This window comes from Heterodontus francisci, chromosome 1 (genome assembly GCF_036365525.1).
Source record: "Heterodontus francisci isolate sHetFra1 chromosome 1, sHetFra1.hap1, whole genome shotgun sequence".
In the NCBI taxonomy this organism is placed as follows: domain Eukaryota; kingdom Metazoa; phylum Chordata; class Chondrichthyes; order Heterodontiformes; family Heterodontidae; genus Heterodontus; species Heterodontus francisci.
The window spans coordinates 272,013,681-272,038,988 of NC_090371.1; the positions used below are offsets into that span (position 1 = coordinate 272,013,681).

The window sequence follows — 25,308 nt, forward strand, 5'->3', positions numbered from 1 at the left end:
GTTGCACAAACTAGACTGAGGAGGAAAAATATTTATTATACAGTAAGCAGCTGGATTTGCTCAAATCTTATTAATTATTGATGTCATAAATTCTGCGGTTGAATTATTTTCTATGGAGGAAATGGAGCAGGTTGAATATTTATGATATGTTATTTAGCCAGCTTGGCTGTTTTTTTTTCCCCTGGTGGGTGTGAGAGAATGGAATCTTACACTATAGGCAATGAATCCATGATAATAGAATTGTTTTTATTTTAATATGTGTTGAAATTATACCATTGTAAAAAAAAATATATATAAGCTGGGTAACCATGCAATATATTGTCAAACAGGGCTACTGAAGATGTTATTGTTTCTGTAGTTGCACAGTAGTAAACTTGACAACCAGTTCAAATCTGTGAAGCGCTGAGCATTACACAGGTGTAGGTGACATTAGGAAAACCTTTGACAAGGTACCACATCGGATATTATTGGAAAAGATTAAGGGGTATGCCAGTAGGGAGAGGATAACAAACCAGATTACAAGTTGGTTAGAAGGGAGAAAACAGAGGGGGAAGTTAAGGGCAGTTTTTCAGAGAGGTTGGACAGGATTCAGTTCTAGAGACTCTCTTGTTTGTGGTTTTTATCAATGGTTTAGATATAGGCCTAGAGGGAGTTGTGGTAAGATTTCTAGTAGGTACCAAAATAAGAGTTGTAGTTAATTCTTTAGAAGGTCAAAGAAACCTGAAAAGGGATATTGATCAAATGGAGGAAAGGGCTTAAAAGTGTCAGGTAGAATTTAATATCAATAAATATTTTTTGATTGAAAAAATTGATTAAAAATAACTGGAGTAATTATATTCTCTTTGGAAGAGCAAAGGTATTTGAGGATGCAGGTTCATGGCATGAAATGGAAAACCTCAGGTTGATTTTTTTAAAAAAGCTATTCTAGGTTTTATTAATAGAGGCGTAGAATGTAAAAACTCAAGAGGTAATGATGAACCTATATAAAACCTGAATAGATCAGGGTTCTATGTGCATGCCTAGGATATTGAGAGAATACTATGTTGATTCCTTAGAATGTTGCTGGTTTACAGAAATACAACTCTGAAGAAGGATTTGAAACATTGGGGCTTATTTGTTAGAACCATGCAGATTACAAAGCAGTATGATAGAAGTGTTTAAAATTAAGAATAGAATAAAATTGGGTATGTAGGTTTTCAGTGATTGAGAGGGTCTAGAATAAAGATCCATAATGCAAGATTAAATGTAAGGCACTAGGAACTGTGTAGGAGAAACCCCTTCATACAGATGGTTCTGAGGCTGGCAGGTTTAGTGGCTGAGGCATAAATTACATCAATATCCGAGATTAGATTGCATGGGCGATGAAGGAAAAGGGGATGAAGAGATATGGAAACGGGGTGGGTAAATGCTCATGTGGCAGATAAATGGCAACATAGACTGGTTGGGCCGAATGGCCTGTTTTGTAAATTCTATGTAGTTCTCTAGGTTGAGCCTGTCAAATGTCCAAGTTCACTATCCTCTTTTTGCAGAGATAAGCTATAGTGAGTTGCATATTGCATCATTGTGTCAATAACTTCTTTGCAAAGACCCTGATCTTTCTGCCGAGGATCAATTTTTTTCTTCTCCTCCTCCCCAAATGGTATTTTCCCCTTTGCTGAAGGCACAAGCTCACTTGGGTCTGTCTATTATAGCAGCTGCCTGGTATCTCACACAAGTGGCTATTATTCATGGGTGCACTCGGATGATGTTCATCAGCAAGCTGTTTGACCATGGAGGGTATCACAGCCAAGTCTCATGCTCCCCTCATCCAAATATGCATGGTTTCACTGGAAATGACTTGCAGCAGAGACCCTGGCTGATTTTATCCTGACCCCCCGCTCCCTGTCTTCCTCCCACAAGGATATCAAGGGCAATAGATGCAACACCAGCTAAGACCACTGAATTCAACACAGACTGGGATCCAATTGGAACCTCCCTGGTCATTATAGTTCTGTATTATTACATTAAGAAGTGTTTTTGCTCACAAGCGAGCAGGAACCCGCTGCCAAATTAGTACGTTAGGGGCTTATGCAGTGACTGCAGGTTAAACCCTATCCGAAGTCTGCATAGCCGATATCTATTGCAACACGGCTTGTGATCCAAAGAAATACATGATTGAAATTCACAGTGCTGTAAGACCATTGGGAAATGAATGGTCTAGTAGCAGGTCTGGATAGTGGCCCAGTTAAATTAAGACACTTGTTGCATCCTCAGGCTGACCCCCCCCTGCCCCACCCCCACCCTACATTCCCCAATTGATGGGAAAATTGACAGATATAAATGACACTCAGTGACTTCACCAAATTTCATGTTTCCTCCAAAGGATGAATATAAGCCAGAGAAAAATCTGTCTGAAGAGGATTTAAAAAATGCAGTCAGTATACACCATGCACTGGCAATAAGAGCTACCGAGTACGAGAAGAAACCCAATGTTCTAAAGCTGAAAACTGCCGACTGGAGAGTCTTTCTCTTTCAAGCACAGTACGTGTTCTTTGTGAATTATTGTGGGGGGCAAGTGGGGTGGGGGTGTGTGGGGTGCTTGGAGGGAGAGAGAGAGAGAGAGACACTAGTTAGAAAAATATTAATGGTTTGAATCTTAGTTTTGTGACACGAGGTACCTTTACTTTGAAAGATTATGCGCACATGTGTGTTTTGGGTCTATGTGCATGTGATGTGTGTGTAGAGGTGAGGTCACATCACATCACCTGCTTGTTAGAAACTGAAATGAAATAGTTACCTTTTTGTTATGATTACCATCTTCCTTCAGAAGAGTTTCACTGAAACTTTCATTTTCCCTCGCCATTTTTCCCCCCGCCTCCCCTTAAATGTTCTCTCCTGTTTTCCAGGGAGTTGGTATCTCCGTTCCTAACCACCCTCTCTACCTTAGCTCAGTGACTTCTTCATGTGGATGCTTACAGTCAACCGTGAAGGTTATCATGATTGAGCCCAATTTGCCCTCCATTCACTGTCCGCCCAGGACGTCTGTCCTGAAGATGTCCAGGAGAATGGCAGCAATGGGAAACTTTGGTTACATAGAGAGGCTTAAGCTACTGAAATTAGTTACATTTGAAGCAGTGAAAGCTAAGAAGAGATTTAATGGAGGTTTTTGAAATTAAGAATAGTTTTGTCAGAGTGAATTAGGGAAAGATGTTTCATTTGATTGGGATGTTGGGTGAGGAGGGTCAGTCATTAATTTAAAATTGTCAGAGTGAGGAGAGAGGATAGGAGAAATTATTTTGTTGAAGCATGGAATATTCTGCCACAGGGAGTGGTGGAGACAGAAACCATTGCATTTTTTAAAAGAAATTTAGCTCAATAAATTGCAGGAAAGTCAGATACATGGAAGAGATCAGAATATTGACCATCTAAGAGCCAGACTCAATGGGCTGAATTTTATTCTCCTCCTGCGGCAGTCGAAAAAAATGGCGGCCTGCATGCACAGGCTGCGCGCTGCCACATTGCCACGATCTAGTGCGCGGCGGCTCATTTTAACATGCAGGGCGGGTCCCCCCCATTCACATAGCAGGAGCGGCGTCAGCGATGCAGTAAATGGTGTCAGCTGCCATTCCACAGGCACTGGTGCTATATTTAAAGGGCTGCCAGACCGGCACAGTTGAGCCCCGTTACCACGCCCCCCCACCCCACCCCCTCAACTACATTGTAAATAAATTTCTGCCTGTCTTCCCCCCCCCCCCCCCCCACCCAATATAAAGGAAATAAATGGCCGCCCCGTTTCTCCCCCCACCAGAACACTTGCGTTGAAGATTCGACCTCTCCCCCCCACAACTGCACAAAATGCAGAGGTCACCACTTCCGTCCCCCACACTAGAAGTGCAGAGTTGACCCTGTTTCCCCCCCCCCCCCCCCCACCAACTTCAGTAAAAATCCTAAGTTCCACCTTCCCCACCGCGGTGGCGCCAACTTTCCCTGGATGGGATAGTGAAGGTACGTGAGTGCCGGTCGTCGCACGGAAGATCCCGGACAGCCGGTAAGATTGGGGTGAATGGTATTTAAATGTATTAATTTCCTTTATTTAAATATTTAAAGTTGGGTCCTGTCGCCAAGTGGCGGGGGGTTCCGCCACGGAGCATCGCTGCCACTGGGAAGATCGGGCCCGGCAATCCCGGTGTCAGACTGTGGCGGGCTGCTGCCGCTACGATCTTCTGCACCCCCACCCCCCCTCTCTCCCCCCAGCCATGGAGCTCAACAAAATTCAGCCCAATAGGTTGAGCTGTAACATTCTACAACTCTGTGGACAATGATCAGGAACTGGAACACTGGCTGATTTATTTCCTTTCCTCCTTAGCCCAGGCCGACTTTGACCAATTGTATAACGAGATTACCGTTTGTAATCACTGCCGGGTGTCCATTCTTAAAGAGCAATAATTAATCCCAAAGTCCCTTTTATTATATTGATTTGTAATTACTCCCAAGTAGAGAGAGTAGTTAGCAAAGCATATGGGATTGTGAGCTTCATTAATGGTGGTATTGAGTACAAAAGCAGGGAAGTTATGCTGAACCTTTATAAAGCTCTGGTTAGGCCACAATTAGAGTATTGCGTCCAGTTTCAGTCACTTTAGAAAGGATGTAAGGGCCCTTGAGAGGGAGCAGAGGAGATTTACCAGAATGGTTCCAGGGATGAGGGATTTTAGTTACAAGGTGGGGTTGGAGAAGTTGGGGTTGTTCTTGTGGAGCAAATGAGATTGAGGGGTGATGTGATAGAGGTGTGCAAGATTATGACAGGTTTAGATAAGATAGACAAGGAAAAGCTGTTCCCATCAGCTGATAGTACAGAGACTAGGAGACACAGATCAAAGGTTCTGTGCAACAGGTGCAAGGAGATGTGAGGAAGGACCTTTTTACTCAGCGAGTGGAAATGATCTGCCACTCGCTGCCTACGAGGTGGTGGAAGCAGAGACGGTGAATGATTTCAAAAGGAAATTGGATGGACACTTGAGGAAAATAAACCTGCAGGGTTACGGGAATAGAGCGGGGGAATGGGACTGACTGGAATGCTCTACACAGAGCCAGCATGGACTTTATGGGTCAAATGGCCTCCTTCTATGTCATTATGACTCTGAAGTGTCCCTTAATTTGTTACACCGAGAAAAAAACATAGAGCAGTTAAGTTCCAAATAATTAACCAGCAAGTTGGTGGGGAAGGAGAGAGAGAGAGAGAGAGAAGCTGGCAGAAAATTTAAAAAGGATCCCACCATGTTGTTTGGTAGTCAAGTTCAAGTCATTTTCTGCCATCATGCACTCTCGCTGTAGCCATTTTATTTTGCTAAAGATATTTGCGTGTTCTTTAATTTACAGAAGCCCTGAAGAAATGGAATCCTGGATAAATAAAATGAACCTAGTGGCGGCCATGTTTTCTGCCCCTCCATTTCCAGCTGCTATTGGTTCACAGAAGAGGTTCAGCCGCCCGCTTTTGCCAGCAACCACCACCAAGATGACACAGGTAAGAGTTCAAGGGATACACCCGTCATTGTAAAACCGCCTTTGATCCTGCCCCGTCCTTCCACGGAGAGCTCTGCTATTAATAACCCATATGGATAAGGTGAAAGGTCAAAGTTTTCATGGATATCTAACTGGACAACGCAGTCACCGCTTCCTATGTCACACAAGTAAGCAAAAACATGGAGGGACTGTCTTCAACAGCATGTTTACCAGTGGAAAGTGATTTGAAGAGCAAAGTCATGTCCGCGATTGCATCTCCATATATGAAAACAGACACGAACGTGGATGCATTAAGAGAACAGAAACAAAAAGGGTCATATATTAGTTTTACTGTCCTACTTACCCTCAATGCGATCAGGCCAGTGGTAACTATCTTTACCCTTTGGCATCTCCCACCCACCCCATGTGAGATCATCATAGAGAATTTAACAAAATCTGGGATCTTCATGATGCTAATTTGGGTATAACATCACACAGTTTACTTGCTCCCGAGACCCCATTTAGGAACATTCCATTCTGGTGCCAGCCTAACTGTGCGGCAATGCGGACTGCATTAAATTGTCCTTTGGATCAGCTGTAGTGCTTATATGGGTGGGTGTAGGCTTAAGGTTAGAGAGAGGTTGGTGAACGATATGACCACCCAGATTCTCTTGCAATCCAACTTGTTTCTAAGACATTTTCTGCTGCTTACAGATGTTGTGAATGCATCAGTGACACAGCAGAGTCTTCAGAGGGCCATTTTAATGTAATCCACTTGGGCCGGTGGGTGACTGCCAGGATCTGATTGACCACCTGTTTTACACTTACAGCTTTTTGTAATAAACTGTACATGAAGGTGGGGATTGGTGCTCGATTGCACTGTGGCAGGAGTTGGAGTGTCCAGCCTTGTGCCGACATTTGCCCCGGTTGAGAGGGTTGGGGCTTAACCTTCCCAACGAAGATGAAGAGTGCAGGAGGGCATGCCAGGAGCAGCACCAGGCATACCTCAAAATGAGGACTACTTGCAAGCCAAACAACGTAAGCAACATGTGATAGACAGAGCTAAGCAATCCCATAACCAACGGATCAGATCTAAGCTCTGCAGTCCTGCCACATCCAGCCGTGAATGGTGGTGGACAATTAAACAACTAACAGGAGGAGGAGGCTCCACAAATATCCCCATCTTCAATGATGGGGGAGCCCAGCACATCAGTGCAAAAGAAAAAGCTGAAGCATTTGCAACAGTCTTCAGCCAGAAGTGCCAAGTAGATGATCTATCTCGGCCTCCTCCTGAAGTCCCCAGCATCACTGATGCCAGTCTTCAGCCAAATCGATTCACTCTGTGTGATATCAAGAAACGACTGAAGGCACTGGATACTGCAAAGGCTATGGGCCCTGACAATGACCTGTGCTCCAGAACTTGCTGTGCCCCTAGCCAAGCTGTTCCAGTCCAGCTACAACACTGGAATCTACCCTGCAATGTGGAAAATTGCCCAGGTATGTTCTGTACACAAAAAAGCAGGACAAGCCCAACCCGGCCAATTACCACCCCGTCTGTCTACTCGCAATCATCAGTAAAGTGATGGAAGGTGTCGACAGTGCTATCAAACGACACTTGCTCAGCAATAACCTGCTCACTGACACTCAGTTTGGGTTACGCCAGGGCCACTCAGCTCCTGACCTCATTACAGCCTTGGTTCAAACATGGACTAAAGAGCTGAACTCAAGAGATGAGGTGAGAGTGACTGCCCTTGACATCAGTGCAGCATTTGACAGAGTATGGCATCAATGAGCCCTAGCAAAACTGGAATCGATGGGAATTGGGGAAAACTCTCCACAGGTTGGAGTCGTACCTAGCGTAAAGGAAGATGGTTGTGGTTGTTGGAGGTCAATCATCTCAGCTCCAGGACATCACTGCAGGAGTTCCTCATGGTAGTATCCTAGACCATCTTCAGCTGCTTCATCAATGACCTTCCTTCAATCATAAGGTCAGAAGTGGGGATGTTCGCTGATGATTGCACAATGTTCAGCACCATTCGCGACTCCTCAGATACTGAAGCAGTCCATGTAGATATGCAGCAAGACCTGGACAATATCCAGGCTTGGGTTGATAAGTGGCAAATAACATTTGCGCCACACAAGTGCCAGGCAATGACCATTTCCAACAAGAGAGAATCTAACCATCTCCCCTCGACATTCAGTGGTGTTACGATCGCTGAATCCCCCACTATCAACATCCTGGGGGTTACTGTTGACCAGAAATTGAACTGGAGTAGTCATATAAATACCGTGGCTGCAAGAGCAGGTCAGAGGCTAGGAATCCTGCGGTGAGTAACTCACCACCTGACTCCCCAAAGCCTGTCCACCATCTACAAGGCACAAGTTAGGAATGATGGAATACACTCCACTTGCCTGGATGGGTGCAGCTCCAACAACACTCAGGAAGCTCGACATCATCCAGGACAAAGCAGCCCGCTTGATTGGCACCCCATCCACAAACATTCACTCCCTCCACCACCGATGCACAGTGGCAGCAGTGTGTACCATCTACAAGATGCACTGCAGCAACACACCACGGCTCCTTAGACAGCACCTTCCAAACCTGCGACCTCTACCACCTCGAAGGACAAGGGCAGCAGATGCATGGGCACACCACCACCTGCAAGTTCCCCTCCAAGCCACACACCATCCTGACTTGGAACTATATCGCAGTTCCTTCACTGTAGCTGGGTTAAAATCCTGGACCTCCCTTCCTACCAGCTCTGTGGGTATACCTACCCCAGATGGACTGCAGCGGTTCAAGAAGGCAGCCCACCACCACCTTCTCAGGGGAATTAGGGATGGGCAATAAATGCTGGCCTAGCCAGCGATGCCCACATCCCAGGAACAAATGAAAAATAAGTGGTAATTGCTGACTGCTTCCCAACAAGAGAGCTGGGTGGGAAAATCAGTAGTTCAGTGGCACTGAGTCACACCTATAGATGTTCCGGTGACCGATTTCAATGTACTTTCCCAGGCATCTGAATACAGACCACTTGCACTGCCAGCTGAGCAATATGTATGAGTTGAAGGAACCCAAAAGGAGGATGCCTTACAGTTTATGGTTTACTCTCAATTTCTCCTCCCGTTCAGTGCCTCACACCCCTCCGTAGGTGAGTCCTACTCACATGGTGTTATATTTAAGCCTGAGATGAGCTTCCAATTGCATATTCACTCTATCACCTAGACTGCCTACTTTCACCTCTGTGACATTGCCTATCTCCACTGTAGCTCCTCGGCTGCTGAAACCCTCATCCATGCCTTTCTAGACTTGCCTGTTCCAATGCTCTCCTGTCCTGCCTCTCATCTTTCACCCTCCATAAACTTGAGTTCATTCAAAACTCTGTTACATGTACCCTAACTCCAGGATAAAGCATCCCGCTTGATTGGCACCCCATTCACCATCTTAAACATTCACTCCCTCCACCATCGGCGCACAGTAGTTCCAGTGTGTACCATCTACAAGATGCGCTGCAGCAACTCACCAAGGCCTCTTCAACAGCACCTTCCAAACCTGAGACCTCTACCCCTAGAAGTACAAAAGCAGTAGGCGGATGCTGAGAATGCTACCCTCCAAATCACACACCAACTTGACTTAGAACTATATTACTATTCCTTCACTGTCACTAAGTTAAAATCCTGGAACACTCTCCCAAACAGCACTGGAATGCAACAGCTCCAAAAGGTGGCTCACTACCATCTGCCCGAGGGCAAGTAGCAATGGGCAATAAATACTGTCCTTGCCGGCAACGTCCACATCCCAAGAACAAAGAAAAAAAACTCGCACAAAGTCCAATCCACCCATCAGCCTGTGCCTGCTGGTGAACTACATTCGGTCCAGGTCCAGCAATGCCATGATTTTAAAATTCTCATTCTTCTCTGTAATCTCTAGCTCTACAAAACTTTCGGATCTGTGCACTTTTCCAATTCTGGTATCTCGTACCTCCACAAACTTTGAAATTCCATCCCTAGACCTCCCCTGCTCTCTGCTTCTTTCTCCTCCTTTAAGACATTCCTTAAAACCTTTTTGATGAAGCTTTTGGTCATTTGGAATAACTCCTGCAGTGGCTAGGTGGCAAGCTTTGTTTGATCATGCGCCTTGGGATGTTTTACAATGTTAAAAGTACTATATAATTGCAAGTTGTTACTGCCTGAGTGCGTGAACCCTATATCCTGTGACTTGGATAAAACGTATCTTGGGGTTTCTGCCAAGCTTCCACTGAAGTTCTGGCGGGTGAGGAAATTACCAGCATTTAATGCCGTGAATCTGTGTCCGCTGGTCATTGTGTTGGGGCCTGCGCAAACTGGAACTATTGCACCAAAGAGAAGATGCATTGATTCCAGATGACTGTGATGAGTTCAAACCCAGAGCTGAAAAGTTGTTGTCGCTCGCTGTCACCCAGCGTTCTTAAAATGGGAATTACCATTGGCAATCTGAGCACTAAAAGCCTAACACATTGTGTGACATTGCTTTGTGTTCTGTTTTAATAGCTCAAAGATAGTGGACAAAAGAATGCCACACAAATGCATTAAGTATTCACTTGCAAACATTATATAGAATGTACAGCACAGAAACAGGCCATTTGGCCCAGCCAGTCCTTGCCAATGTTTATGCCTCGTGAGCCTCTCCCACTCTACTTTATATAACCCTATCAGCATATCTTTCTGTTCCTTTCTCCCTCCTGTACTTATCTAGCTTCCCCTTGAATGCTATTTGCCTCAACCACTCCACATGCTGTAGCAAGTTCCACATTCTCACCAATCTTTGAGTAAAGAAGTTTCTCCTGGATGCCTTATTGAATTTACTAGGGTTTTTTATTCATGGGATGTGGGTGTCACTGGCAAGTCCAGCATTTAATGCTCACCCCTAATTGCCCTTGATGTCACCTTCTTGACAATTGAGTGGCTTGCTAGGCCAATTCAGAGGGCAGTTAAGAGTCAACCACATTACTGTGGGTCTGGAGTCACCTATACACCAAACCGGGTAAGGATGGCAGATTTCCTTCCCTAAAAGACAATAGTGAATCAGATGGGTTTTTACAACAATCCAGTAGTTTCATGGTCATCGTTACTGATGCTAGCTTTTTTATTCCAAATTTATTTAATTAACTGAATTCAGATTCTCAGCTGCCATGGGATTTGAACTCGTGTCTCCCGATCATTAGTCCAAGCCTCTGGTTTACTATAATAAAAATAGAAAATGCTGGAAATATTCAGCAAGTCTGGCAGCATCTGTGGAAAGAGAAACAGAGATAGTGTTTCAGGTCTGTGACCTTTCATCAGAACTGGGTTCCCCTCCTCTGGTTTACAAGTCCAGTAACAGAACCACTATGCTACAGTACCCTATCAACAATAGTTTCGAAGCTTTAATGTTTAGGTTTCTGTTTTCCTCTCTTTCCTTCTTGTACCAACCCTCCTTTTTGGGAAACAGGTGGTGTGCTGTTGGAATCAGAAGAGCAAATGATATACATGGAACTCGATCCAAGCCCAGTATTTTCCTTTACTACTACTTCCAATCCCATTCGTGACAGTCATGTTGGCATGTTGAGCTATCCTGCTATATTAAGTGTTGATACCAGTTGAGTTGCTGTCTGTTTCCTACCTGCCTCCATGCCTTCAACATACGGCATTGCCATAGAAACATGTCTTGACGTAGTAATGTGAGAATTTTTCCAGCATTGCATTACAAATTACAAATGCTGCCGTGATGCTACCAGCTGCACCTGAAAGATAATGGAACTGATCTAATAATAAAACCTCTGTCTCCGCAGTAAAATATTGGCCCTGCCTTCCCATGTGCTATTTTTATACTGACATTTATTAATTCATGCCTTATCCTAGCCCACTGCAGTGCCTGTTTATGGCTCACTGGTGTCGTGTAGTGAGGATAACAAGAATTTTTATTTTACATTTTGGAAGCGCAAATGATAGGGGTGTGAGGACAGGGGTCCGTGAGTAGAAAAATACATGACTGCACGGAAAAGCACACCTGCTGTCTGGTGTCCAGAATGCAGTGCGCAGGAAGTGGAACCAGAATCAAGAAGTGGCGGTAAGTGTGCGCCCTTAGGCCAAAGCCACCTGCGGGACTTTGTAATACATCAAATAGACACTTGGTTAACCAGCACCACTAGAACACATAACAGTGTCTTATCGAGAATCAGTTAAATTGTGAAACTTCCTGCAAGAAGTTAGGTTTAAATGCAGGACGTCAGTGCAAGTAAGGAGCCAAGTCCCTAAAATATCAAGCTGTCATTTTAAATTCACTTTGATTCTTTCCATAGGATCGTACAGTACAGAAGGTTGCCATTCGACCCATTGTGCCCATCAGTTCTTTAAAAGAGTTATCCAATTATTGCCCTGCTTTTGCCCAATAGCCCTGCAATTTTCTCCCCTTCACGTTAACTGTTAGCTTTGTCATCTACACCACAGTTTCCGCCCAGCCAAAAGAAAATCACTTTTCTCTAGGTAATGAATGGAATGTGATCTCACTACCCCAACCATTAAGAAAATCCTGTTTCAAAGTTTTTATCACTTAAAACCCCAAAGAAGTCTGCATTGGTACTGAGCCCGGAACTGAAGGCACCTCAACGTGTGTGATTCTGTATCACTTTAGTAGGATACAGTACTGCAGGTAAAGAAATGAGAGGATTCTGCCAAGGTTATATCGATCGTCTCAGTGTTTAATTTCGTCAAACACTGTGTGATTTTTTTCTCCCGTTGTGGAGAAGCCATTTTTTAAAAAAAAACTGCTGTAGCTACAAACTTTGTACCTGTTTTTGTTTTAATTTGCTTTATTAATATATTTTAAACCACTCTTGTTTCAGGAAGATCAGTTGAAATCGCACGATGCCAAGCTGAAACAGATTTCCACTGAACTCACCGAGCACCGTTCCTACCCACCTGACAAGAAGGTCAAAGCTAAGGAGATTGATGAATACAGACTGAAGGAGCACTACCTGGAGTTTGAGGTAGAGTTTGGGAAAGCTTTGTATACTCACCTCTCCACAATAACTATATACGATTGAGTTAGAAACAGCAGAGGCAAATTAGAAAGGGAGCACCTATAGTTGTGTGGCAGTGCACTACAGTATAGGCTGTGTTTATACAATGTTATGTTGGTCATTGTACTGCCACCAGAAATCCTCAGCAATGCAACTTAGTAATTGTCATCACTCCACCATTGGCAGCCATGCCTTCAGCATCTAGGCCCTGAGCTGTGGAATTCCTTCCCCAACTGTCTCCGCCTCTAGGCTCCTTTACGCCGTTCCTTAGAGCCTATCTCTTTGACCAAGCTTTTGGTCACCTGTCCTAATAGCTCCTTATGTAGCTCGATGTCAAATTTTGTTTGATGCTTCTATGCCTTGGAACATCTTTACTATATTAAAGGTGCCATATAAATGCAAGTTATTATTGAAATTAAGCTTCAGCATTTCTCTTCAAGCAGCCAATTTGTATGCATTTTGTAAATATTGACTTGTTCTCAGTAATATGAGCACTGCTTCCTGTTGTTAGATAATTACATGAGAACAGCCACCATTTATTTTGCCAGTTTGCTGGTCCTGGTTTTGATGCAATGTGTGACTTTGAATGGATAAGATGTTCAAAGATCATATTTTTGTCCTTGAAGCGGATTGCCATACTAGCCAAGTACTATTGCCACCTTGTTCAGCTACTTTCTATGGAGGTGTCTCTTACACTTCCCAAAAAAAACTGAGTTAAATAAACCGTATACATCTCTTTTCTGAGAGGGTGATATTGCCATTGATACCAGTTCACAATCCGCTTCTTCCCTTCCAATTGTTTTCACTCTTCTCACGAAGGTGCTTAGTCATGAGAAGCTGTCCATTGATAATACATTTAAAAATCTTACCTCAATGCATGCTTCCTGATAACTCCCTTCCCATTCCGCCTACGTAAACTTGTCACACTGTTATTACATTCTCACCCAGAGGAGGCACTGCAGTGCTACTACTGAAGGGAGTGTGCAATTACAACGTGACAAGTTCACGTAGGCAGTGGACCGTTCTAAATGTGGATATAAGAACTTTGAGTGAAAGTATGAAAATAAGAATGGAATCATTCTGACTTTAAAATAGGAACTGAATTCCATCTGCACACCCTGATCTAATTAACACCTCTCCACCACCCCTCCTGCTCTCTAACCCCTTTTCACCTGAGCACTATACTTCCCAATGAGCAGCACTGTGAGAGATGGTGTAGGTACTATCAATGCTGTGTAACTCATTGCTTGAACAGCTGAGCTCCCTCAGTTACAACATTTTGTCTTTTCCTGAATGTCTCCAATGCTTCTGCTGTGCAAAATTGTTTCAAACACTTATCACTCTTGGCATAAAGTTCTTCCAAACATTTACTTAAATGTGAGTTTCACTCAATTAAGGTCAAGTCCACTTCCTCTGATATCCTGGCCTAGTTTAAAGGAATACTCAGTCTTTACCCTATCTATTTCATTTTGTATACCTCCCTACTACAGTTCCCATTGTTAGATAATTACATGAGAACACCTCGTACGTCATCGAGACCACCTCCTTCCTAGTCTATAATTGTAAGGGAATTTCACTCTCTACCTGTCTGAGACCCTCAAAAGTACAAAGCAGAAGAGATTTGTCATGATGAAATACAATGCACAGATACCAGAAACCTTCTGGTACTGCATTCAAGTTACCAATACAGGTATGTGAGCAAAGCATTGAGTGTTGGTAACCTGCCCTGTCAGCTGAGCCAATCCAACCCTCACTCAACTTTAACATATTGCCTTTCAAGCGGCAGTTACTGGATGGTCATATCTTCTGTGCCTTCTAGCCAGAAAGGACACACTTCTTTGACTTGTCTGAATTTTGGCTGCATTTTCAGTTAATGGGGGCCAACAACCTTCCTATTACTTACAAATTAAGTGGCTATAAGGTGCCTGCAAGCTCTTCAGAAAATAGAAATGTATCATCTTAGGAATGATTGATATTTAATCATAGGATGTTTCACCCTACTGTAAGACTAGTCCCTGCATCTCCACAAATTACTTTTCCCTTTAACAGTTGTGGTTCTTCACTTAGTCCTTTCACTCTGCCCTAATGTTCTGATGTTACTTCATACAGCCAGAGTCCACTTTCCATAGCTCTGATCTTATTGTGGTAAGTGGACTGGAAGCAGTGAGACTATTACTTTAGGATTAATTTTACCTCCCAGCGAGTTTTGGGAGGGAGGGAGCAGTGGGAGTGTAAACTGCGCTCACAAGCCCAGGTTTCAGCTGTGGGGTATTTTAAGACCTGGGCCTCCTCCGCATGCCGTCAGCCAGTGGCCCACCCGAAACGAGACATTTAGGCGGCAAGGTGCTGAAGGAAGACTTGCCGGCATGTAGGAAGGACATGTCAAGAACATTTCATGGAAGGGAAATGGAGGAGGAGACCAAGGGAGTGAAGCTATGACTTTCTTTCTGGGTCCTGCTGGAAACAATCTATCTATTCTTTAACCATCAGTTTTGTTTTACATATTCCAGAAGATGATATAATAGTTCCCCACCTCTCTTGTTCCCCAGATTATATGGATGTCTTTGCTGGTATTTTATCATTATTCCTTGTTTATCTTGGGTCAAATAATGTACACCTGTTTCCTGTGGGAATTGGTCTATCTATGCAGTTTTAATGGATTCTTTAGAGTCCAGAACCAACGTAGAACATGAGTTTGTAGTGTAGAATTTCAGGAGACAAACTAACCCAAACATTCTGTTTGAACACATATAGTTAAGGTTTTTGCTCTGTTAGATGCTGTTAATGTTGTCCTGAAATTTCTCTCTTGTCCATTGGGAATTGGGTCTAAGCTGTTCTCCTTCCCCATTTCTGGTTTAAGGAACAATGCAGATTATTAAGCGAATTGGTGATATTAGATTAGAATGTCTGTTCGAGCACTGAATTGTTGTTCAAGATGCCAATCCAGGTTGCTCTATTCTATTTCTCGTTACACCTGAATAACTTTACATGGGGGATGTTATATTCAGAGAAATTGTTTTCAATAAGGTGCAACTGCCAATGTCAGACATGTAGATTTCCAATGTGCTTTTAATGGCAAAATTATAAAACATAACAGAACCGTAAAGTAAGCTGTAATATTGTTAGAAATTCAGTGTTAGTGTGAGCTATCGCAATATTAAGGTTTGAATATTTTTGAGGGGTGATGGGCAGGGAATGCATTGAAATATTCAGAGACTTAAATGAATGCTGCCTTCAATTTGCACTAATATGATTTCTGTAGAATATTTACTACATTAGCAATGAATCTAAATGCTCTCAACAAAAAAAAGTATTGTTTATCTGCCCAAAAGGTGTTCACACCTCCTGCAGGAATGGAGTTAACAATCGGTCCACAAAATCCATTCCCTTTTAAGGTGGCAACCCTACTTCCTTCCATTGAAGGACCTGAATTTTCCTCCCCACCATCCACTTTCAAACAGATACGTTGGTGGAAGTTATGAGGAAAATGAATGCAGTCAAGAGAACATGGAGTAGTAGAATATAGGCTGGCCAACCTAGTTCTCTTAATCTGCTAATCTCTTTCAAACCTTTAAGGAAATATAACAGATTTGAGGGCAGACATTTTGGTATGGTGGGACAGGAAAAACCTGGGGCCTACTTGCCTCTGACGATACATCCTAGCAGCTAATTCTTGAGCAGTGTTGATGGAGGGCTGGGCCTGCATTTATAGCCCATCCAGGGAGGGAGGGTGACTCCTCTGGACTTGCATTGGTGCCATTGATGAGAATAGCTTTGAATTCAGCCAGTTTACCTTTGTGAGATTGCAGTACTGAAAGCTCGTGTGCAAAGTGGTTGCACACTGACTCTGAATCTTAACTGTGTACTTTCTTGAGGAAAATTTCCACTTTCATACCAAAGAACAAATTCCTAACTGTAACATCATGCTGATAGCTGAAATTCTGAAGGGAAAGAGGCAGAGCCCTGTGCAGACTGGATGTGCCAACATTCCTAGACCAGGCTGTGTGGTGAGACACCCTGTTAATTTGACATTTGGCCTGGGAGTATCCCCCGCACTTCTGACAAAGTTACGGCAGTTGACCAGGAGCAACTCTGAGTAAAGTCCTGACCTTGAGCTCTTCCGCTGGTTGCTAGTTAAAGATACTACCCGGTTTAATATTAAAACCTTATCAAACAAAGGTTCCTGGTTTGTAATGAGCATACGAATTAGGAGCAGGAGTAGGCCACTCAGCCCTTCTCGCCTGCTCCGCCATTCAGTAAGTTCATGGCTGAACTGATTACTCCACATCTCCACCTACCCCCGATAACCTTCCACCCCCTTGCTTATCAGGAATCTATCTACCTCTGCCTTATAAATATTCAAAGACTCTGCTTCCACTGCCTTTTGAGGAAGAGAATTCCAAAGGCTCACAACCCTCAGAGAAAAAATTTCTCCTCATCTCTGTCTTAAATGGGTGACCCCTTATTTTTAAACAGTGACCCCTAGTTCTAGATTCTCCCACAAGGGGAAACATCCTTTCCACATCCACCCTGTGAAGACCCCTCAGGATCTTGCATGTTTCAGTCAAGTCGCCTCTTACTCTTCTAAATTCCAGCGGATACAAGCTTAGCCTGTCCAATCTTTCCTCATAAGACAACCCGCCCATTCCAGGTATTAGTCTAGTAAACCTTCTCTGTACTGCCTCCAACACATTTACATCCTTCCTTAAATAAGAAGACCAATACTGTACACAGTACTCCAGATGTAGTCTCATCAATGCCCTGTATAGCTGAAGCATAAACTCGCTACTTTTGTATTCAATTCCCCTCGCGATAAACGATAACATTCTATTAGCTTTCCTGATTACGTGCTGTACCTGCATACTAACCTTTTGCAATTCATGCACTAGGACACCCAGATCCCTCTGCATCTCAGAACTCTGCAATCTCTCACCATTTAGATAATATGCTTTTGTATTCTTCCTGCCAAAGTGGACAATTTCCCACTTTCCCACATTATACTCCATTTGCCACGTCTTTGCTCACTCACTTAACCTATCTATATCCCTTTGTAGCCCCCTTGTGTCGTCTTCACAAGTTACTTTCCTGCTTATCATTATGTCATCAGCAAATTTAGCCACCATACCTTCGGTCCCTTCATCTAAGTTATTTATTTAAATTGTAAAAAGTTGAGGCCCCAGCACAGATCTCTGTGGCACACCACTCGTTACATCTTGCCAACCAGAAAATGACCTATTTATGCCTACTTTCTGTTTCCTGTTAGCTAGCCAATCTTCTATTCATGCCAATATGTTACCCCCCCCCCTCCCCCCCCATACCCGTGAGCTTTTATTTTCTGCAATAACCTTTGATGTGGCACCTTATCAAATGCCTTCTGGAAATCTAAGTACAATACATCCATCGGTTCCTCTTTATCCACAGCACATGTAACTCCCTCAAAGAACTCCAATAAATTGGTTAGACATGATTTCCCTTTCATAAAACCATGTTGACTCTGCCTGATTACCTTGAATTTTTCTACATGCCCTGCTATAACATCTTTAATAATAGCTTCTAACATTTTCCCTCAGACAGATGTTAAGCTAACTGGCCTGTAGTTTCCTGCTTTCTGTCTCTCTCCCTTTTTGAATAAAGGAGTTACATTCGCTATTTTCCAATCTAACGGAACCTTCCCTGAATCTAGGGAATTTTGGAAAATTAAAATTAACGTATCAGCTATCTCACTAGCCACTTCTTTTAACACCCTAGGATGAAGTCCATCGGGACCCACAGACTTGTCGGCCCGCAGCTCCAACAGTTTGTTCAGTACCACTTCCCTGGTGATTGTAATTTTCTTGAGTTCCTCCCTCCCTTCCATTTCCTACTTGTATCCTCAATAGTGAAGACCAATATTTGTTCAATTCATCTGCCATCTCCTTATTATCCATTATTAATTCCCCAGACTCACTTTCTATAGGACCAACACTCACTTTGTTAACTTTTCTTTTTTAAATATCTATAGCAACTCTTATTATCTGTCTTTATATTTCCAGCTAGCTTTCTCTCATACTCTAATTTTATCTTCCTTTTCAGTCTTTTTGTCATTCTTTGCTGTTTTTTATATTCTGTCCAATCTTCTGATCTGCCTCCCATCTTTCCGCAATTACAGGCTTTGTCTTTCAGTTTGATACTATCTTTAACTGTTTTAGTTAACCATGGATGGCGGGTCCCACCCTTGGAATTTTTCTTTCTCGTTGAAATGTATCTATACTCTATTATTCTGAAATATTCCCTTAAGTGTCTGCCACTGCATCTCTATTGACGTGTTCCTTGACCTGATTTACCAGTCCACTTTAGCTTGCTCTGCTTTCATGCCCTCATAATTGTCCTTATTTAAGTTTAAAATACTAGTCCTGGACCCACGATTCTCTCCCTCAAACTGAATGTAAAATTCAAGCATATTATGATCATTGCTACCCAGGGATGCCTTAACTATGAGGTCATTAATTAATCTTATCTCGTTGCACAATACTAGGTCTAGTATAGCCTGCTCTCTGGCTGGCTCCAGAATGTATTGTTCCAAGAAATTATCCCGAAAACATTCTATGTACTCCTCTATCTACCTCTTCCCATCTGATTTTTCCAGTCTATATGTGTAGGTTGAAATTCCCCATAATTATCACTGTACCTTTCTGACAAGCTGCCATGATTTCTTCCTTTATACCCCGTCCTACAGTATGGTTAATGTTAGGTGACCTGTACACCACTCCCACAAGTGACTTCTTGCCGTTATGATTTCTCATCTCTACCCAAACTGCTTCGACAGCCTGGTCTCCTGAACTTAGGTCATCCCTCTGTATTGCGTTAATATCATTAATTAACAGAGGTACCCTTCCAGCTTTTCCTAGCTTCCTGTCTTTCCTAAATGCCATTTACCCTTCAATATTCAGGTCCTAATCTATGTCGTCCTTCAGCCTGTAATGACTATCAGATCATACTTATTTATTTCTATTTGCGCTCTCAGTTCATCTGTTTTGTTTCTGTCTCCGTCTCCGACTCTGGGCTTTTGGTGTGCTTTTTAAACCTCCACTCCAGATGTGCTCCTCTCTCTTGCTCTGTCTCCGGTCTCCGACTCTGGGCTTTGAGCTGGTACCTCTCAGCTATGGTAGCAGTGGTACACTGCAATTAACCTCAGTGCCCGTTGGCTAGATGGGGGAACTTTACCATGTGCTCCTGATCACAGGCTAGTGACTGCTGCTATTGTGTGTGTGTCCACACACACACACACACTTTGGATAAGAGGACCTTCACAATCAAATATGCATAATGTCTGGACTAGTACATGAATGGCCAAGAGTGGAGAGTAGCAGTGGCTGTGTACATCAGGAATTTGTGCCGCATGTGACATCATGGTATTCTTGCCTAGCATTGTGTCAATGAGGAGGGTGTCAGTATAAAGCTCTCACATGTTCAATCTACATTTTGAGTAATGCAGCGACCTTTCTGATCAGCTAGAGTTCCCCTTCCATCATGAAAATATGTTACCCACTCAGAAGAATGACTGAGCACTTTCCCTGATGTGCTGAATCTCTGACACTATAAGTAAAACTGTTAAAAGCAGGAGCACCCAGCAGTGTTGACCGACAGCCTGGTAGAGGGTTGGGTCCCACTAAACAAATAGGATGTGTTTTAAAGGCAGGGCTGCCAAAAAATGGGCCCAAGAAAAAGAATTCAAGATTCTTAGAGGGAGTATTTTGTACTCCCACCCTTCGAAACTGATATTTCACCTTTTCCTGTCCCTTGATTAGTTTTTGTTCTAGTTTGTTAAGCAAATGACCATTAAGAATAATCTGACTGCAAGTTATTACATCTTTGCTTCCACAATTAAGCATCCTACTTGATCTATGTAAAGTGAGGGAAGCTGGGACCCTTGCAGGAGTCTATGGCCAGTTAATGTTCTTTAGATGAATAGTTCGGGGGAGTAAAATAGAAGCCTTGTCATTTTTTCACCAGCATGCTCGTGTTCTTTAAGCCAACTAAACATCTCAGAGAAGAGAGGCACTTTACAAAAATGTACATAATTTGTATCATTTTTTCCGTTTTGAGCTCTGGAACTCCCTCCCGAAACCTCTCCACCTCTCTAACATTGTCTCTTCCTTTTAGATGCTTCCTAAAACCTACCTTTTGGTCGTGTCTTCATCGTTCCTTATGTGGCTCGGTCTCAAATTTTCTTTGCCACTGCTCCTGTGAAAGCAACTTGGGACATTTTGCTATATAAATGCAAGTTGTTGTTGCTTTAAAACAGACATTTGCTTCTGCGGTCACCGGTCTCCTAGCTATCAATTAGATTCCTGCCTGTGTTGGAAAATCCTGCTTAAAATCTGTTTTTGTCCATGGATAATGCCATATTAATCAATATCTGTCTTCTATGTGCAGATGTAAATATTCCTCCTACTACTTGTCTTTCTGTAGATGAAGCAAGCAATCAAAAGACATGTCAAAGAGCAGTACATGGCAGAGAACAAGTGGGCATGAGTGTAAGGAAGACAGGAAGAGATTTCACATGGAGCTGATAGCATGGGCAAAATGTTTTCAGGACACTTTTAGGATTAAGTAGTAGGTGGGCACGGTAGAGGGTGTAGTGCAGTGCGGGAGTTCCTCAGAAAAGAAATAGCTGAAATAGCAGAAACAATGATCAATGAGCTGCTGGAAGGCTGGTGTTTGATTAGGAATTAACTGTCAATAACTATCCATGAAGTAGACAATTTATTTATTACTGAGAGAAGCAGCAAACACGAGTGGAATGTTTCCATACTTTGTAAGCTTGCCGTCAAGTACTTGACACACAGCGAGATATTTAGAGCAAACAATTTGACGAAAGGTTCATTAGGAGCTGCAATCTGCTCTGTTCAGTTTGATGATTTTACACTTCTGTTAAGATAGTTACATATTAGACACTCCATAGCAGAATTTGAAATAAAAACGGTGCTTAATTCTGCCCCCTGCTCTATTAGTTAAAAGTTAGCTTCAAAGAATTGCCCCCTGCTTGGGTTGCTGATTTCAGTAATAGCACAGTTTTTCCACTGGCCTTTAGGCACCATGAGAGATGTTTAACACCCGTGCAATTTGAACACACACAATTGAGCTCAAGGCAGCATTACATCTCGATAATGAGAATTCACTTCAAGATTCTATTTATAGTTTATTTAATTTGCTCCAAATCTGATGACTTTTCCATCGAGTTGCGTTTAGGAAAGGACAAACATTTATTCCCAATTCTGGCAACCATCCACTGGAGGGTAAGAAATAAACAAAAGAGCGTTAGCCATTTGCTGTTTTTTCCTATGTTGCTTTTTGTTAAAACGTTAGTTTACATGGCCATTGAAAGCCTCATTTCGTTCAACACAAAAGGCAATTGAGGTGTTACAAAATATCCATATTGGTTCATTCAGAGGTGCTATTTAGCCACGAACATTGAATTATGTAGGACTGGGAAGGATGCTGCAGTCCATCTAATGGATCTGAAAGTTGGACGAATACTACGCTCTACCTTCTCTACACTTTGACACTACTTCAACCAAAACAACTATTCATCTCCTTTTTCAATTACCTGTCTGCACTGTCCCCCATACTCTGCATGAAATCGTTCAGTCTAAACTATTTGCTCAACCTCCTACTGTGCTTGAATCCATTGCCACCTACAGAGTGTGAAATGATTAAGGTTCACTTTACCCCTTAAAGTCTTCAAAACCTTGAGATGGTATCTCCAGTCTAATCAATCCCAGTTTTCTTGTGTGTAAATTCTTGTTCGCCACTCCATCATGGGCAACCATTCTTTCAGTCACCATTCATGGTCGCCTGCAACTCACTTCCTCAGCATCTCTGTCAATCTGGCTGGTTTCTCCTGTCTTCCCCAGCCAGGCTTTTGCATCCTCCCGACACTCTTCCTTAACTCCTGCCCCTACCCCACCATCTCCTCCAGCTGACCCAGTGTTCATTCATTATTCATCACGTCATAAAGAACATGCATATTGAGTGCTATAGCAATGTAAGTTGTCAAGGGAGAGTAGTTACACTGAAGGGTTGTGTGCGTTTCACCAAATTGTCAGAAAGTGAGACTAAATGCATCTTGCTGCGGGGTTCAGATAAACCAGCTGAATCAACATATGTCACACTCGAGAGGCTGCAGTTCCTGTGCAGCATTGGTGGAACTACAGACGTCTGCTGACAACCCATCTACCTCTATTTGCCTTGAATTCTTTATTTTTCTGGTCATTTTTTTGCACCTCTCCTGAAACTCAGCACATCTTGTTTGGCTGCTTACTCTTGCCCACTGGGCTCCAGTACAGCTGCATTTCAAGACGCCTTCCGCTACATGTAGAACACAAGCCATAATCACAAACAGACCACAGTAGCTGTCCACTAATGTGTTCCCTGCATGCAGTCAACTCCGAAAATAGATGAGAAGCAAAGGACACAGTATAAATTTGGTGCATGTTTGAAAGTTCTGGTTTTACAAAATGTGGAACTCGTGATGCAGCTGATGCACCACAAATGTTAACATTTGGATTTACAAGAATGATGCCAAAACTAAGAGGCTGTACCTATCAGGGAAGATTAAAAAGGCTGGGTCTCTTTTCTGTAGAAAAAAGGCTGAGATATCTCTACTCCAATTCCAGCCTCTTGAGCATCTTCCATTTTAATCAATGCATCATTGGCGGCGCTGCTTTCAACTGCCAAGACCCTAAGCACTGGAATTACATCTATGAACCTCACTACCTCTCTCTCCTCCTTTAAGACGCTTCTTAAAACCCACCTCTTTGAGCAAACTTTTGGCCATCTGTCATTGTTCCTCGTGTGACTCGGTGTCAAATTTTGTTAAATGCTCCTGTGAAGTGCCTTGGGACATTTTACTACGTTAGAAGCACTATACAAATACAACCTGACAGATGATCTTTAAGATTGTAAAAGAATTTGATAGGGTAGATGTGGAGAAGATGTCCCCACTTGTTGGGGAGAACAAAACTATGGACCATAAATATAAGATTCACTAATAAATCCTAAAAGGAATTCAGAAAAGGAGCAATTAGAATGTGGAACCCGGTACCACAAGAAGTAGCTGAGGTGAACAGCATAGATGCATTTACCAGTGTGCAAGATAAACATATGAGAGAGAAGGGAATAAAAGGTTATGTTGATAGAGCAAGATGAGGAAAGATGGGAGGGGACACATATGGAGCATAAACATTGGAATAGATCAGTTGGATCAAATGGCATGTTGCTGTGCTATACATTCTATGTGTTTTCAAAGAAACCACATTCATATTCATTAATCAAGTTTTAAACTCCAGAATTACCAAAGTGGAGACACTTATCATCTTGTGACAGTCAGAGGCAACAGAAAGAGGAGCTGGTTTATTTTGGATAAACCCAGATAAAACATAATCTTGAGGTCATCCAAAATTCTGCTGCCCATGTCCGAACTCTCACCAAATTCCCAATCACACATCATCACTGTGTTTGCTGACCTTCATCGGCTCCTGGCTAAGCAACTTTGATTTTAAAATTTTCATCCTTGTTTTGAAACTGTCCATGACCCCACTCCTCCCTATCTCTGCATTCTCCGCCAGTGCCATATCTCTCCACGATATCTGACCCCCCCACCCTCCCTCCCCCACCCCATTGTGTCTGTGCCAGCCATCAAGCCTATCTATTCTAATCCCATTTTCCAGCACTTGGCCCATAACCCTGTATGCTATGGCATTTCAAGTACTCATCTAAATACTTCCTAAATGTGGTGAGGGTTCCTGCCTCTACCACCCCTTCAGGCAGTGCATTCCAGACTCAAACCACCCTCTGGGTGAAGATTCTTTTCCTCAAATTCCCTCTAAACCTCCTGCCCCTTACCTTAAATCTATGTCCCCTGGTTATTGACCTCTCTGCTAAGGGATAAAGTTTCTTCCGATCTACCCTATCTATGCCCCTCATAATTTTGTATACCTCAATCATATCTCCTCATTCTTCTCTGGTCTAAGGAAAACAACCCCAGCCTACCCAGTCTCTCTTCAAAGCTGAAATGCTCCAGCCCAGGCAACATCCTGGTGAATCTCTGCTGCACCCTCTCCAGTGCAATCACATCCTTCCTATAATGTGGTGACCAGAACTGTACACAGTACTCCAGCTGTGGCCTAACCAGCATTTTATACAGCTCCATCATAACCTCCCTGCTCTTATATTCTGTGCCTTGGCTAATAAAGACAAGTATCCCATATGCCTTCCTGACCACCTTACCTACCTGTACTGCTGCCTTCAGTGATCTATGGACAAGTACACCAAGGTCCCTCTGACCCTCTGTACTTCTTAGGGTCCTACCATCCATTGTATATTCCCTTGCCTTGTTAGTCCTCCCAAAATGCATCACCTCACACTTCTCAGAATTAAATTCCATTTGCCACTGCTCTGCCCATCTTACCAGCCCATCTATATCGTCCATTAATCTAAGGCTTTCCTCCTCACTATCTACGACACCAATTTTCATGTCATCTGTGAACTTACTGATCATACTTCGTATATTCACGTCTAAATCATTAATGTACACTACAAACAGCAAGGGTCCCAGCACTGATACCCTGCGGTACACCACTGGTCACAGGCTTCCAGTCGCAAAAATAATCCTCAACCATCACCCTCTGCCTCCTGCCATTAAGCCAATTTTGGATTCAATTTGCCAAATTGCCCTGGATCTCATGGGCTCTTACCTTCTTGACCAATCTCCCATGCAGGACCTTATCAAAAACCTAACTGAAGTCCA

General features: G+C 43.0%; 1 protein-coding gene across 11 annotated transcripts in view; it reads left to right on the forward strand.

Moving 5' to 3' along the window:
* psd3l (pleckstrin and Sec7 domain containing 3, like) overlaps positions 1-25,308 on the forward strand; it is a 433,935-nt gene that overhangs the window by 403,610 nt on the left and 5,017 nt on the right. For 10 of the 11 annotated variants that reach the window (XM_068045048.1, XM_068045062.1, XM_068045067.1 and 7 more), the window contains 3 exons: positions 2,363-2,520; positions 5,356-5,500; positions 12,342-12,485. In XM_068045048.1, the coding sequence (XP_067901149.1) occupies positions 2,363-2,520; positions 5,356-5,500; positions 12,342-12,485 (447 nt within the window). Of the gene's footprint in view, positions 1-2,362; positions 2,521-5,355; positions 5,501-12,341; positions 12,486-25,308 lie in introns of those variants that run through there. The other variant, XR_010976222.1, reaches the window with a different exon arrangement.